At 42.1% G+C, this 15,567-nt stretch overlaps 1 protein-coding gene across 1 annotated transcript; it reads left to right on the top strand.

The window, feature by feature from the left end:
- Positions 1 to 4,934: 4,934 nt before the first annotated feature.
- LOC110975706 (cleavage and polyadenylation specificity factor subunit 5-like) lies at positions 4,935 to 11,630 on the top strand. Its single transcript, XM_022228412.2, has 7 exons — positions 4,935 to 5,084; positions 6,727 to 6,927; positions 7,152 to 7,215; positions 7,574 to 7,663; positions 8,271 to 8,346; positions 8,782 to 8,896; positions 9,470 to 11,630. The coding sequence occupies exons 1-7, from the start codon at positions 4,963 to 4,965 to the stop codon at positions 9,489 to 9,491; spliced, it is 690 nt and encodes a 229-aa protein (XP_022084104.1). The 5' UTR covers positions 4,935 to 4,962; the 3' UTR covers positions 9,492 to 11,630.
- The last annotated feature ends 3,937 nt before the right edge of the window (positions 11,631 to 15,567 follow it).

Raw genomic sequence — 15,567 nt, 5'->3', positions numbered from 1 at the left:
CTTGCGGCTCGTGCGTTTGTATCTCGGCTACACACTTAGCACTCGTTTCTGCCAGAATAAGAAAAATCACCCCAAATTTGTTGATGTCCTATTTCACGGGTGGCTACTCGGCCCAAACAGTATGAGGATATAACGCCCGATTTTTAGAAGTGGCAATCTGCAAATTCGAGACGTGTCGATGATTCTATAAATAAAAAAAAATATTAAGGTGACACGTCCCTGCCCCTCATCGATGGCCATAATGTGACCTTCATATTTTCGGCTCCGAAGATGCATTGAATGTTATGATTTTGCTAAGTACGATTGAAGGAATATACTCAAGGGGTCTGGGCAGCAGACGCTTTGAGGGTTCTTTGAACCCCAAACATTTAACCTTTTAGGGCGTGCTCTAGAATCGGTTTCGCACTGGAATCGGTTTAAAAAGCAAAGAAATAGAAAGGTCCTCTCAGAAAACTTCCAAAATGAAAATCACATAAAAATTGAAATGAGGCAGCAGTCAGATATAAAAAGCCTTTCTGTCACATGCGATATGTTATGAAATTATATCAAGTAACAGTTTTTGTATTTTTAAAACGAATAGAAAATCTCTTTCTTGATTTTGGGAGAAGCTAGCAGCTGGAGACTCAAACGATATGTTATTTTCTCCCGCCATGACATTTGTTGATCTTTATTAAACCCAAACCGGTAATTATCTTATCCTTATATTTCAGCATCGTACTACTTGTAAATATAAAGGGAATCTTGTTGTAACGGTTGTTTAATGTAAGCCTCTTTCTGCCAGTAGGGCCTTAACAAAACACAGCAGAGAACGAGAAAACAACCTAGAACTTTAAGTGCAGTTTCAAATTAAAGACGAAGACCAAACTGCCCACATCATGAGCAATTTTCTCCACGTATGGTCTTGTGATGAGTTTTCGACATATTTCTGGAGTTACGCGGTCTATTGGGGGACTTCAGAAGGTCCAAAAAACCTCGTCTCTGGCGGTTTCCCTCGAAGCCAAATTTGCTCGTGCGCCGAGGGCATTCTGGAGAAGACAGATGGCGAACTGAGGGCGGCCGCTGCTTTGTGGCGCACGCTGACTTGGCCTTATTTGGAAATCACCCCGTTTCTAAGCACGTGCCACCAATTTTCCTCGCCAAGACAGAGCGAGCTTTAGTGGAGGAATGTCTCCCAATCACAGATGGTTCTTGGCTGTCGTTATTGCAGAATAGCTATACAGATGAGATGAAAAAAAATTAATAAAATCGCTTATTTTGGAAACAGCCTCATTTTCATTTTAATCCAATGGTTCTGATGCAGCTGCGAGTACATTGTCAACTACGACCAGACAGCATTATTTTGACATTGTCTGTTTCTAATAATTTAGCTTTACCTCTGGTCTCAGGCTTGTTCAAAGTGACATTGGACTATTTTTTGTGCTTTACAGTTTAACTGAATTGGATTCATGACACATCCTGCCGTAAGTGGCAAAATAGTGCATAAAAAGAGCAAAATGAGGTAAAATGTGGGATTTTAAGTGTGAACTTGTCTCACTCTTAAGAACAAGAGATATTGGCTAACAAAGAGAGGCTGCCGCAAAATGTACGCATCGTACTTCAGCTCATCCCTAATCGGTTCCATTCGCGCTGACAATAATCTACTCTTTCAGTAGCCCTAAAAATCCTGAAACATAAATAAAAAGATGTTTTCCCAATGATAATTCTCTCCCTGGCTTACACTTGCTGACATTGGTCGTGTTAAAGATCTGTAACTTCCAAACTGAGCAAGGCACACGAAGTTGCTCCAGAAACAGACGGTAAATTTCTCTTCGTTGACTTCGGACAGTTTTCTGAGATGATTTCTTTTGGGTCAAAAATGCGTTTTGAAAATCTCAAATATATTGTCAAATAATCTGGAAAACAAACTAAGTAGAGCAGGGCCAACTGTCCTAACCCCCCCCCCTTCCGCTCGCCCCCAGCCATTAATAACCTGCATCGCCACCCCACGAATCTGACCGGCACGCGACCCACACACGCCGGTCATTTCCCGTCTACTGTGCACCCAGTGTCGAGTGTCCGACAGTACATGTAAAAAGCTTCAGAACCTGTTGCTCGCCGCATTCCATTGCCGTAAAAGGCAAAGTCTCATGCCGAGCTGCAGCGCGCCTGGTCAGGCGGCATGCGAGTCGAAATTACGCTAAAATCAAGGCAAATCTACTGCGGCAGCGGACCAGTTATTTCACTGCGAGTTTTTTGCCAGTGACATTTCGGAAAACTATACATGTTAGACAAGTACCATAGAAAACGGTGTAATGTGGTTTAAATACTGATAGTAACACAAGATGATCATAACTCTACGGAAATAAACTCCTTTGACTCATGCAATTTTTTGAAATAAAAACGAATCCTGACGCCCTCACCTTCGAGATTTGGCTCAGTGTAAATCACTTAAAATTTTGGAAGCTCTCTTTCTATGGCACACTTTCTTCATTTTAGATTTCAATATCATTGGTGCTTTTTGTCGGAATTTATAGGTCAGCCAAACATCTGAAAACCATAATACCAAACAATAAATCACTGGGGTTGAATAACATCTTTTATTTGCATTTTAGGGCAAGGTTGGGATATTCCTTTTGCTTTAGTTAACTTTTCTTTGTATTAAAAGACTTTTATGGTTTGTTTTAAATTAATTTTATTACTTTGTGGCTGATTTGTGAATCAAGCACCATGCCGCAAACAGCACAGTTTCCTTGTCATAAATTCAAGACTTGGTATTTGGACCAAGAAAAAAATTTCCAGCGAAAAAACAGGCGTCATCGTGTGGATCTAAACGTACAACATAAGAAACCCAGGAATGAAGTGCTCAAGTCCCACTCTGTCCCTCTGAATGCAACGAGGTATAACCACAGTCGTCTAGTGCATACCATGCCTTCCATGTGCATAAATCCTGGGGGATTAGGTACAAAATGCCTCCACTTTTTGCCAAGAAGGATGGTCTATCGAATCTTCCCCCACTTTTTCTTAGTAAGAAAACAATACAGTAAATTGTAAAGCACTTTTTAGACTTCCCAAACATCATTGAAAATGTTTTGAAATGTTTCATTTGCATTCCTTAACCACTTTTGGAAATTAGAGAAATAAGTGTGCGGTAAACTTGCCAAAATCATACGTCAGATGGGACTGGGACACGAAAAAAAAATCGACCCTGGGTCACATGCACTGTGTCCAGCACGCGGATTCTCCCTCGGGAGCGACCGGCCAACATCCGATTTTTACAAAACAAACACGATCTGTAACTACCGTGTTTCAATTCATTTAAACATTTACCATCGGACCATTATAGGTATTTTATCGAGCCACCTGACTTCACATTCATTTCGTCTGCAGCCCCGTAATTACCAGAAGCTTGAACTCTAAAAGTGGGCTTCATTCTAGAAGCTGGATCTGATGTAGCTCTGGTGGACTCAAATTGAGCGGGATCACTAAATTGAGGGCTAGTAAAATCATGAAGTCGAGCCGAGATTCTGGACCATTTCAATGGAGAACAATGCCACGATTAGTGGCTGGATAATATGTAGTTACCAGTCCTAATCTCTCTTTCGTTTCCAGCCGCCGCATCTTCAGGTTTTATTCCATGCTCTATTTTAATGTTTTTAGCAAGCTCAGACCAAGGACAAGGGAGCACAGCTGCGCACATGACTGACAAGTACCGGGGCAGTGCTTTGACCAAACCCAAAAAGCCACAAGCAATTTGTAAGTCGCCGGTCAATTCCCTCCCCCCCGTCAAGTCCGAAGCCTGTCTAGAGTCATATTTGGCATGGAACCTTAACACTTTTTCTGACATCCTATATTGATGATCTAACCTGTAATGTGTTGCAAGATTGGTCTCATTTGCAAGGGCGTAAATCCCAGTGTCTATCCACCTACACACGTTTTGAGGAGAGAACAGAATTTAAGCACTTTGTAAAGAATTTTCCGGACTTCCCAACGATTAAAATATATCAAATGTCACTCAAAAAGGGGAAAGTAATTTTAAAAATTCATAACTACGTTATGTTGATGTTAGATTCTGCACGAATGTACATTCATATTACAGCTGTACATCTGTATCACGGACATCGCCCCCTATATAATGTATATGGTGTCCCCGCCCCGCTTTTCAAATTTCTATGGCCGGGCAAGTCATCCCCCCCCATCCCCATCCCTGATCTCCTCCTCCCAATTTTTGGCACAAATTTAAGCCAATGGTTATTTGTCTGTCAAATATCTGCTCTTAGAACCCCTCTTCCACCACTGGCGAGGAAGATGCAGGTCGGTGGGAATTTTTTCAACGGGGTATGGCTCGTGACACGCCTGTCTCGAAGCCGGGCTTGTCGCCGGGGATGCTTCCCCCCTCCCGTGGGGACTTCAAAACGGGTACGAAAGGCAAAAGGGAGAAAGAAACGACAAGGAGTGAGTTGAAAGGGGGGGACACTCAAGTTAATTTGCTTGAAAGAAAACTCGAATTGGACCCTCACCGTTAACTTTTTATCACTGATGAGGGGAAAAAATGGTTATCTCCCCTCCCTTGAAACAAAACCAAGCCACGCTGATGATTTTCCGATCAGACCTCAATGTTGGAAAATGGGGCTTGCCTTTGAAGGGCAAGTGTGAGAGACTGAATGTGGGCACAGTTGGCCCATATCCCACTCCCCCCAAACTACAAAGTTTGCGAGTGTTAATTCGCGGATACAATAGGAGAGCACTGTCCTAATTCAAGGCAAATTCTCTGAAAATCTACATGACCAAACATAACATTGTTTTTGTTTGAAAGGCCTCAGGGACTTGGGGCTCCAAACTTTGTTAATTTTACAATGGGGCTTGTTTTCAAAATTCAATCGGGCTTCCATATATAGGTGTTCCGCCATACACACCTTGGAAACAGCCAGCCAGCTCAGTGCGCCCTCAAGAGACGAGGGGTAATTAGCGGGCTAAAAACTCAACATGGCGGCTAATCAGCGTACCACGGGCTGGCCAAAGTACCGAAACGACCGGTTAGACAGCAACCCTGGGTCCATTAAGAATGATACTTCAAATTACGTACCAAGAGAAAGAACAGCTGTCCTGTGAGTAGCTTCAATATTTTTAAAACCGACTATTTTTACGAAAACAGCTTTCCAAAGTTGCGTTGACTTTGCATTGTTTCAATGTTCAATAAACGAGCATGCTTTTTTTGCTGGCATGGCTGGCATTACATCACATGTAGTGACATGCATGCTGGCCAGACATGGCACGTGCGGCGTGCTCGACCAGGTTAGAGGACTACTTAGTTGGACTACCCGACTGGTTTGGAAGCACTTAGTGGTTAGCACATGTCTGCTGACTACAGAACTTTAAAGACGGACATGACCGTGAAGGAAGCAAGAAGGATCCCTCCCCGTCTGTCATGTCTGTAGGCATTGCTATTTCTTATTACTAGTGTTACTACATGTAGGAGGATTTTGGATCAGGTCGTATCCGAGTTAAGTCGTACCCTGGTCAACTTCTACTCTAGTCGAATCGTACCCCAGTCAAGTCGTACCCCAGCCAACTCATACCCATGATGAGGATTATGGGGTTTTTTTCCCCTTTTTACTCTGAATGGTTTAATTTTATCAATGATTACAATTCTGTTTGCTTTTGTTTTCGATATTCGATAATTTTTCCTCCCCTTTTGCGCTTAGATTAATTATTATTATATATTCTCCCCAAGAGAAGCTGTGACATCAACGGTTGAACCATACTATCAGAGTATATTCACTGATTTTATTAATTCAAATTAATCAAGCCAAACAAGAAGCTGACATCGACCAAACATGTTCGATCAGAGTATATTCACTGATTTTAATAATTCAAATTAATCAAGCCACACAAGAAGCTGACATCAACCATTCACGTGCGATCAGATTATATTCACTGATTTTATTCATTCAAATTAATCAAGCCATACAAAACAAAAAAAAGACCTGGAGAGTTTATGACACTGACCTTGTTAACAAAGGCTAAATAGCATGCATTGTAAAGGAAGTGCAGTACATGTGTAGTACTAGTCTTAAAATAAATGAATTCAGAGTTTTTCAATGAAGAGGTTTGTCAACAATGCATGAGGAAAATCCAGGGAAATATTGAAGTGCACTAGGTTGGGGTACTCAACTATATTGCCATGATTGTCAATGTCATTCTGAATTCATATGTACATGATGGCATTCAAATCTAGGCCTAGTGCAGTTTCTGGCATCTTTCCCCCTAAAAATCCTCTGAAGCCACGGATCACAAAAAGATTGATATATCCTACAATTTTAACTTCGAATTCAATTTAAAATATGAAAAGGATAGAATTGCAACTTTTCTAAGAAGGAAAAAATAATATGCAGTGTGCCAATCTGACCCAGATCAAACTGTGATCCCTTGCCTTAATGGCTGGTACCCTTCCCAAAGGGGAAATTGGGTAACTTTGTGGTATCAGATCAGTGTCAGCTGTATAAGACAAAATGTGAGACCAGATAACAGCAAAATGATTCAATTGAAGTAAGGATTTTTTTCTTTGGCACTGCTTGGCGGTCATACTGATCAGTGTCAACAAGTTGAAATACATGTACACTCTGTGGCTGATTCATATGAACACAGATTTGTGACATCAGATCAAATGTACATGCTGCGAATTTGCAAGAGCTGCGTGTTTGATCACTCAGTGCTGACCTCCCTGATTTCTCTTCTCTGCACCGGCAGCTACCCACTCACAAATTACACATTTGGCACCAAGGAGCCACTGTACGAGAAGGACGCGTCGGTGTCTGCTCGATTCCAGCGCATGAGAGAGGACTTTGAGAAGATAGGCACCCGTCGGTCAGTGGAGGGTGTGCTAATTGTTCACGAGCATGGCCTGCCCCATGTGCTTCTCCTGCAACTCGGAACAACATTCTTCAAACTGTGAGCTGTTACATTTTTGTAACTTAAGAAGATCACAGTTTTGCTTTTGAATTTACCCAAAAGAGGCTCAAAAGTACACTTTAAAAGAGCAAAACATAATTTGAAAATAAGGGTCACTAAGACACAAAAGGTTCATTTTGAAAGGTTGTATTCAAAGATTGCATTGAATCAACTCTTTAAACTTCAGTTTTAATTGATATCTTTTAATGGGCTCTTCCATGTAGGCCTGGAGGGGAGTTGAATGCTGGTGAGGATGAAGTGGAGGGACTGAAGAGACTCATGACTGAGGTTTGTACAGTCCCCTTGAAACAATACTTGGGCCGCTAAAAACATTATAGGTGAAGTGTTTGTGCGTGCGAAGAAATGATGTGTGCATTGTAACCAGTAAAGAAAGTGTTCCTTTGTGAGTAACTGCACTTTTCCTGGGAAAAAATTGAAATATTTTAATACCTTTATTTAACACTCCCCTTGTTTGTATTTGCTAAAAAATCTGTAGTGGGATTCTCGACATGTCAACTTTAACAGAAATAATTACAAATGTACTCCTGTCTGTACGGAACTTTTTGCATAGTTATTCTACTAGTCATCTTGGGCAGGTTATGTCCGTTCAGAACTTGTTTTCTGAATTATTTTGCTTTTTTACCAGATTCTAGGGAGGCAGGATGGTATTCAGCAGGAATGGATGGTAGAGGATGTCATAGCCAACTGGTACAGACCCAACTTTGAGCCCCCTCAGGTTGGTGAAAATGTGCCTTAGTGTCCCTTTAAATGAAGTTGCTAGAGCGCAATATTAAAAAATACATACAAAGCTCAAAGTCGGCCTTTTTCTGTAATCGGGCTATTACATTTCTGGATTGTGCAGTATAGGAGCTTTTCAGAGGTTAATAACACCAGGGCCACTGTAGTTCATTCCTGGAAATACACGTCAATTGCAAACTGAAGTTGTAAAAGTAGTTTTTAAGAGAGTGAAAATCACCCATTGTATTGAAAGTATTGATTAGTCAGTGGATGGAATGGGATGAATGTACATGCACAGTAGGTTATAATGATATCTGATGGAGGAGGCTCTTTGACTTTTGCTAAGCAAGGATTTTCCATGCTAAGCAGTCCCTGTTCTTGGCAGGTCCTTGGAGTGGGCCCTTGGTTTTGTCTTATGTTTTCCATAAACTGTACACTCTCTGAAGAAGTTTTACTTGATTTAAAGAGTGATGCCCCAGCATTGCCCAAAATAAGGCATGAATTTCCTGCATGGTGTTTGGTTTATTACAGCATCAGGAACTTTGAAATAATGATTGCTTTCAACTAATTCTATGAACTAACCATGCATTTGTGTGTTTTTATAGTATCCGTATATTCCAGCCCACATCACAAAACCAAAGGAACACAAAAGACTGTATTTTGTTCAGCTTCAAGAAAAAGGTGAGTTGTGGCTAATTTGTGGCCCTGTTAAAATAGCGTAAATCTCTTAAGTTAACCTGTATTGGTCGTTGCAGTGATGTGACAAATGGAGTTATTATGCCCTTTCGATTTAATTTTTTATTTTACTGTAATGCCTGAGCACGTCCGTGATTTTGTTTTTTATTTTACATGAAAAGTCTAGCTATTCAGTGATGCCTAACACCTCATTTCTGTCAATCATGACATGCTTGTTCTTCTAATTCAGATAATCTGTCATTCAAAGTTTGTTCCATTGCATATCCTAAAATATAGACTGATATTGCTCTCACCTTTGTCAGATTAAGCTGTTTTGGTTACCCCGTTGTAACAAGTGTAGGACAAGTTTAAATTGTTGCCAACTTTAGCTAAACCTCTGACTTTTGAATTGTTTTTTCCCCCCCCGTTTGTCTTTTACAGCCTTGTTTGCCGTTCCCAGAAATTACAAGCTGGTTGCCGCCCCCTTGTTTGAGCTGTATGACAACGCGCCAGGCTATGGGCCAATCATCTCCAGCTTACCACAGTTATTAAGCAGGTAGATAGTCATGTTAATCATATCCTTGGAAACCAATCATAAACCTTGTCTGAGTGTCACAACTTGTTCAATGGAGCCTATGGCTTTGAAACATCCGATGTATTTGAGCATACATATTCCATACGAGTCTACTCTATGCCAGCCAGTAAAAGTCATCTTTAGAAATTCTGACTTTATTTCAAGAAGAAATAAACTAAGGCTGTTGATTGGTTGCCGTCCGGCCCAAACCAATCTGGACGGTATGCTCGGAATGGCATAACCTGTACGTCGGCTACGTGCCAACGTCATCAAGTTTGCTACCAAAGGCCCATATAATACATGGCTGCTGATTGGTCAGAATGAGGAGGTCATAACCAATCAGCAAGTATGAACAGATACCATAAAGGCTCATTTGCAAGTGAGTGCCTATTCCATAGGCATACTTCATTACACCAACTCTGTTTACCAACGCTGCAGACAGTGACATCGGGAAAACATCTCAGATCTTTTGTTTTGTCATCCCGCTCTGTGTTTCATTCCAACGGACAATTTGCATGTATGTGTGAAGTTTTTGTCTTCTTTCTCTTTGGCCAGATTCAACTTCAATTACCATTGAGGCCGCTGGTGAGGGAGGGCAAGGTTGATGCAGAGACCTTGGTACGCTCAAAGTCCTGCATGGAAGTGGAATTCTCCAGGCCACGACCAATTTCACAAAGCAGCTTAGCTGGGAAATTTGTTGAGCACAGAAAATATTTCCTAGCAGCAACAGGTTACCGGCCAAAAAATCACAGCATGTGTATCACGTCCGACTGGTGCTCTGCTAACTTTGGCTTGACACTTGCTCAGCAAGTTTTTTCATTGAGCCGCTCTGTGAAATTGGGTCCAGTTTCTAAACCAATGAAGGAGGACTGTGAAAAGTTGGTTTACACGTTTATTTTTTAGCATCGTGGTCAATTGTCATCGCCCTGAAACGTTTGTATCACTGTTACTTGTACATTTGGACCCTCTGTCAACTTAGACAAATTGAAATTGCCCAACATGGTTCATCGCTGGGCAGTCAGTGGCCTAGGTAATTCCTAGCTTTTGCGTAAGATGGTGGAAGACTTTGAGCTTGTTTGGGGACAATCAGAGTTAACTTTCCCAAGAGGCTATGAGATATTGATCTTTATACCTCACACCAGAGGCAATGTTACTGTGTGACAGACACTCGTGGGTTCATCATCATTGAGCTTGAGTCACAGAATTACTTCTGAAAATAATCTCCAAGTCAAGGGATTAGCATCAGTCTTCACTGGTGTCTGATCATCCATGAGGTTGGAAATTTATGAGAAGCATGATAGATAGGACTACCAAAACAAGTTCTCTAGTGCATGTAAGAAGCATTTCAGGACTTTTCAACTTCGGAGCTTTTGTAGCTTGTGTGCACAGCACTGAAAATATGGAATTTCAGTTTCTTTTGTGGCAGAATCACCCTTTTTTGTTTACATATGGTTGGAACAGTCCTTTCTGTCATGCTGATGACACCAGGGCTCAGTCTTCGGCTGAGTGATTGGAGTGGCTAGCTAGTGCTTTCCATTGAGTACTATCCCAAGTCAAACATCTGGGGCAGCCCGTGTCAAATCTGACCTGGCCACAAATTTGCCACGGGTAGAGTGCCAAGTAATAAGGAGCTTGTACTAACCTCAGACGACTTTCTGGGACGTTCCTCTCCAATCAGGGGTTTTTATTCTCTCTAAAGATCTTTGGCTTCCCTCAAGTTGTTTGTCTCACGATAAAGGCCTCAGTTGAGGTTATGGGATGATACTTTGGAAATGAACTCGGGGAACGCAAGTGAACTGAAAAAATTAATTCAGGTGGTATTTTGTCGGTTTGGTTTTATTTGAAACATTTGGCCAATTGGCTTCTTTTTAATGATTCCTTGTCTTACAGGAGATGTAGCTTTTTGTATGATGTCGTTTGTACAGTAGTCTAGATGTAGCTGCTACCAGAACTGTTTGGTTGGTCGGTGGAGTTTCACAGGAAGCCATGTTTGAGGATGATTGCTTGAACCCACAGTGTAGTCTGAGCTTGAGGAACTCCATCGTTACTAATGTACAGTGGGGCACATCATCCTCCAGCACAGCTGCCTGTGAAAACTCTTCATCATGTGACAAGCAAGTGTTGTGAATTCAGAAGAGCTGACTGTTGTTCACGTTACATGCATGTAGTGCAACACGTCTGGACCTTGCCACAGTTGGTGTCACGGAGAGACCAAGTTGGTATTTGATTGGGCGCTTAGACAGTCTTGCTTTGTATTACACCAATCAGGTCCCTGTAAATATTAATAACCTGGGCAGTTCCAAGGCCGTCACACGATGGTGATGATCCTAAGATTTTCAGACACAGACTCCACATTCCAAATTGGTTGATGAATGTCTTCATTCTCTTTCTGCCAATCCAAAAAAGGGCGTCTCGTTCACCAGTTCTTGTTTTTTTCTGACATTTGATATGAACGACTCTGCTCACGAAATGCCCATCTTTTAATATAATGGAGAGTAACATGCCATCATACCCAACATGTAGACATTAAAACGAATTCAAATTGAGACCTTTTGTGCTTGTCCTGCAGTTTTGTTTGTACAGTATAACTTCTGACTTTTTTCTGACGGTTTGATATACACGACTCTGCTCACAAAATGAAGACCATCGTTTAATGTCATGGAGAGTAACATGCCATCATACTCAATATTTAGCAATTAAAAGAAATTCATGTTGATGCCTCTGTTATTTGCCTTGTGATTATTTTGTTGATCTCTAGGAAGTACATGTAACTGTGTTGCTAGGAGGGAGATTCTACAAAAATGAAAGTTCGATATCACCAATTTTGATCTTTCTCCAGCAAACTCCTTTTTTTAAGCCAACGCAAAGATGAACAAGTGTAAGTCTAAATTGGGGATACGGTGAATGAATTACACCGAGTGTCCGCAAATCTGTATGTACGGGTCGTTGGCATGCTCGCTGTCAAACTGGGGGAAGGTACATGTACGCGTACCTGTTGTTCGTACACCTGTACATAGTCGGTACGGATATCATGTTTGCCACGAACGAGTCCTTCGTACGATCATACGTCAAATACGCTCAGCGTGAGTAGTCTTAGTTTAGTTGTAAACGCAAGGTGAGCTGTCATAGTAATCCCCATTTCCCGTATTGTCATCACCACCGGCGCTTCCTCCTGCCGCGGGGAATTGGCATTTCTTTGTGATGATCACGCACACAACGGCACGATGGTGAAACCGGCTGATGCGAGGACACCGAGGATGAGTTCCCGTATACCACTGCTACTTTCACGTTTTCCTGGAGTTGGAACACACATCAATTTTTACACATTTAAAATGTTAAGGATTTCTTTATTAGCATATCTACTGCGGTATTCACAGGTTGTTTCTCATAATCGATTTCCCTGTCCATGAGTGTATTGACTATCTGTTAATTTGCCATCGGTGTGTTGGTTTTGAAATTTTCTTGATCTGCTGGCTTCCGTTATAATTACACCTATTCTGTTTTCGTGAACATTAGAAATTAATTCATAGTACGTCGAAAAAAACAAGACTTCTGGTGACGATGGCGATTCTAACACTGTGTGAACCACTAACCAACCAATGAAAGTGGTTAATTCGGCAACGTAGCAGCGTTTTCATCGCTTTCATCTCCGCAATTGTTGTTTCCATTATTGATAAGAAAGAGATCAATGCATTGATTGTTGGCGCAACAATATTCTGCCGATCCACAGGAACCGTTTATTGCTAGATGGGAAGCTCAAAATTTGTAATTTTTAATGGAATGTGCATTTGACGGGCTGTTGTGTATACTGAAGGTGAGTGGTGTGTAACGGAGTTTTTGTATGGACATGAGCCTATGTACATGTAACAAGGATTTTGAAAGAGCCGTCCATGAGACCCCCTTCCTCCGGGACTGAGAGTCTAGCTATGCCACAGATTGGAGTGTGCTTTGGAGGCTTTCGTGGGGGGGGGGTTCAGTTTGCGGATATTGTGGGTTTGCACGTTGGAAAATAGTCTCTGGACTGGACCAAGGGTGAGATTTTAGATGCTAGGTAAATAGAGGGTTTTGGAAAGGTTTGAGGATTTGGGTTGATGTTTCTGGTTGAACTTGGTGATTGGTACATGTGTGGGGTTTGACGTTTGGGGTCTCCGATGGAGCTTCCGCTGATCTCCCCAGTTAATGAATGTGACCTGATGTCGTAGATTTGCAGATAGTCTCCACTGCAGTCGAGTTCATCACATTCGATGTCCAATCGTTAGAAAGTAAGCAAGACTTGACGATCGTCTTAAGCTGTAATGGTGAGGTTGCAGCCTAGGTCGTTCTCGTAGTAGAAGCGGGATTATGGAAATCAGAACGCCCCCACTGCTCTAGGCAAAGATGGTACCGTTGCAGTGATCGGCCATGTACTCTGTTGAGATTCGTAGGGCAAGACAAAAATTCGTTCTAACTTGGTTAGGCAGTAACCCGCTAAATAATGTAGACAATTTAAATCAGTTTTGATAGAGAGCAACTCGGTCACGCCATCGTTCACCGGGAAAAGTAAAGATCATGTTGGTTTGGTCTTGTGGAGTTCAACTGAGTTACCCCGTAGGCTACAATGCCAATCAACGGTTAATAAACGTCCCAACGATATAGCACCAGTCCTAATAGGTTACAGACCAGTCATTAGCTCCCACAACAGTGAGAAAAAAGCACCACTTCAAAAAGTTCAGGTAATGTATTTACACGTTCTCAGGTTGTACAAGACGCACGTCAAATTAAAGCTCTTTTCCTCGTCTTTTATGATCTTGCAGTTTCATTTTCTTAACTGATGACTTTTGAAGATGTCTGTCTTCAGAGATGATCAAACCTCAGAACTGTCATCAGGCCCATCGCCATGTCGAAACTTGATGCCCATAGTACAGTCCATTGCAAAATACAGCGATTTGGAGGGCCCCCTTTGGTCCAATACTTTCCAAAAATACAAGCTGGCAGTTCTGGCAGATTCCATCTTCCTTTATACAAACCATTCAGTTCTAATGCCACGAAATGCTCTAATAGCAGAGAATTTGACGGCATACAAAACGTGATTCGGTCCGCGCAGGCAACTTTGGACCTATTTACTGGCCTGCTACCCTAACGATAGTGGGGTGATCGCAATCATATGGTTCTGTTGTTGGCTGGCTCTAGTTGGTAAGTCGATGAAAAAGGTCCTTTAGGTTGTTGTGGCTAATAATAATCGGTATTTTCATGAAAATAACTACGCCGATTTGATTGTTTCTCCATCCCACTACCATAGCTGGACGTACTACATCACCAAACAGCACGATGTAAACGCAACACCCATATGCAGTGTATAAGTCACTCACATGAAAGTGCCTGTCTTCAGCAGCGGCGTAGCCACGTGGGGGGCGGCTTGGGGCCACGTGCCCCCCACAAATTCTCGGTGCCCCCCCCCAAAAAAAACTGGAGGGGTGGACATTGAACAAGGCTAACAAAAACTTGCCCCCAAATAACACACCATTGAAAGCTGGTCCCCCCCATGATGCTAGTGCCCCTTTGTGCCCCCACCAGTAAAATCTTAGCTACGCCACTGGTCTTCAGTGACTGGTTTCCATGTTTCAAGCACCTCAGACATGACATTTTTGGATCGATAATTCATTGTAATACCAAGACTGCTCAGAATGCAGTTTGGAAGCATACGTCTGACTTACCAATGTCCTCCGTCCAGCACAGAGGCAAGAGTAGAACCCAGACAAGGTTGCTACTCTGCGGGAATTTTCTCATGATCACGGTCGGGCTCTTAATTAATCCTAATAGTCCAAAATCTTCCGATTTCAATATGATTTTACATACAGCCTAGAGAGATAGGGTTGTAAAGTATGCAGGAGAGAATGCATCGACAATAATTTCCCATGTGGGCGAACATCTCAACAACTGACTGGCCGGTAAAGCGCGCAAAATTACGGTGCAGGATGTGTGTCGAATTCTTCTCTGTAGAAAACCAGCAAGTCTCAGCATATTCCTGCTCCTGTTTTTGAGTAATGTGGATGTGCCTAGCTCAGTCTTCAGTTTATGTCTGTATAGGGTACACCACTAAAAATAAATTCCCGTAGACAGCAATGATAAATCCCCACACTTCACAATTATTTTAAAACTCTCATAGGTGTCCAGGCTGCACAGAAAAACGATGATCGACATGTCCCCTTTCATTTTCCTTTCAATTTTTGGGGGGTTGACCGATGAATATTTGAGAAATTTTCGCCATAAGCAGACCACCCCTAAAGTGAAGAAAATGTCCCTGCCCAAAAAAGTAGCCATTTTTAAAAACCATCCCTCTGCAAAACGGCCAATAGTGTCACTTTCGGACCAGACTGCATCCAAATTGCTCAGAATTTGAAGCCCAGGGTCCGGGCCAGGGGTTCAGTGCCATAATTCTCCAATTACTCAATTTCATGGCTCTCAGGAGTTTCTCATATAGAATATTTTGAGTGTATAACTTTTATTAAGGAGCTCGGCGGACATATTTTGGGCCTTTTTGCAAGGGTGCACCCTTCACTGAGGAGTCGCCTCACTACCATAAATCTGGCAACTTGAACCACGGAACCCTTCTGTAGGTACTCCACAGACTAGTCTGGCTTCAGATATGTATGCATAGAAGTCAGATACTTCCA

The sequence above is a fragment of the Acanthaster planci genome, linkage group LG06, assembly GCF_054643075.1.
Source record: "Acanthaster planci isolate LZ-2023a linkage group LG06, COTS_SCS, whole genome shotgun sequence".
Lineage (NCBI taxonomy): Eukaryota > Metazoa > Echinodermata > Asteroidea > Valvatida > Acanthasteridae > Acanthaster > Acanthaster planci.
The sequence above is the reverse complement of the archived record's forward strand: the minus strand, read 5'-3'. Positions and strand labels throughout refer to the sequence as shown.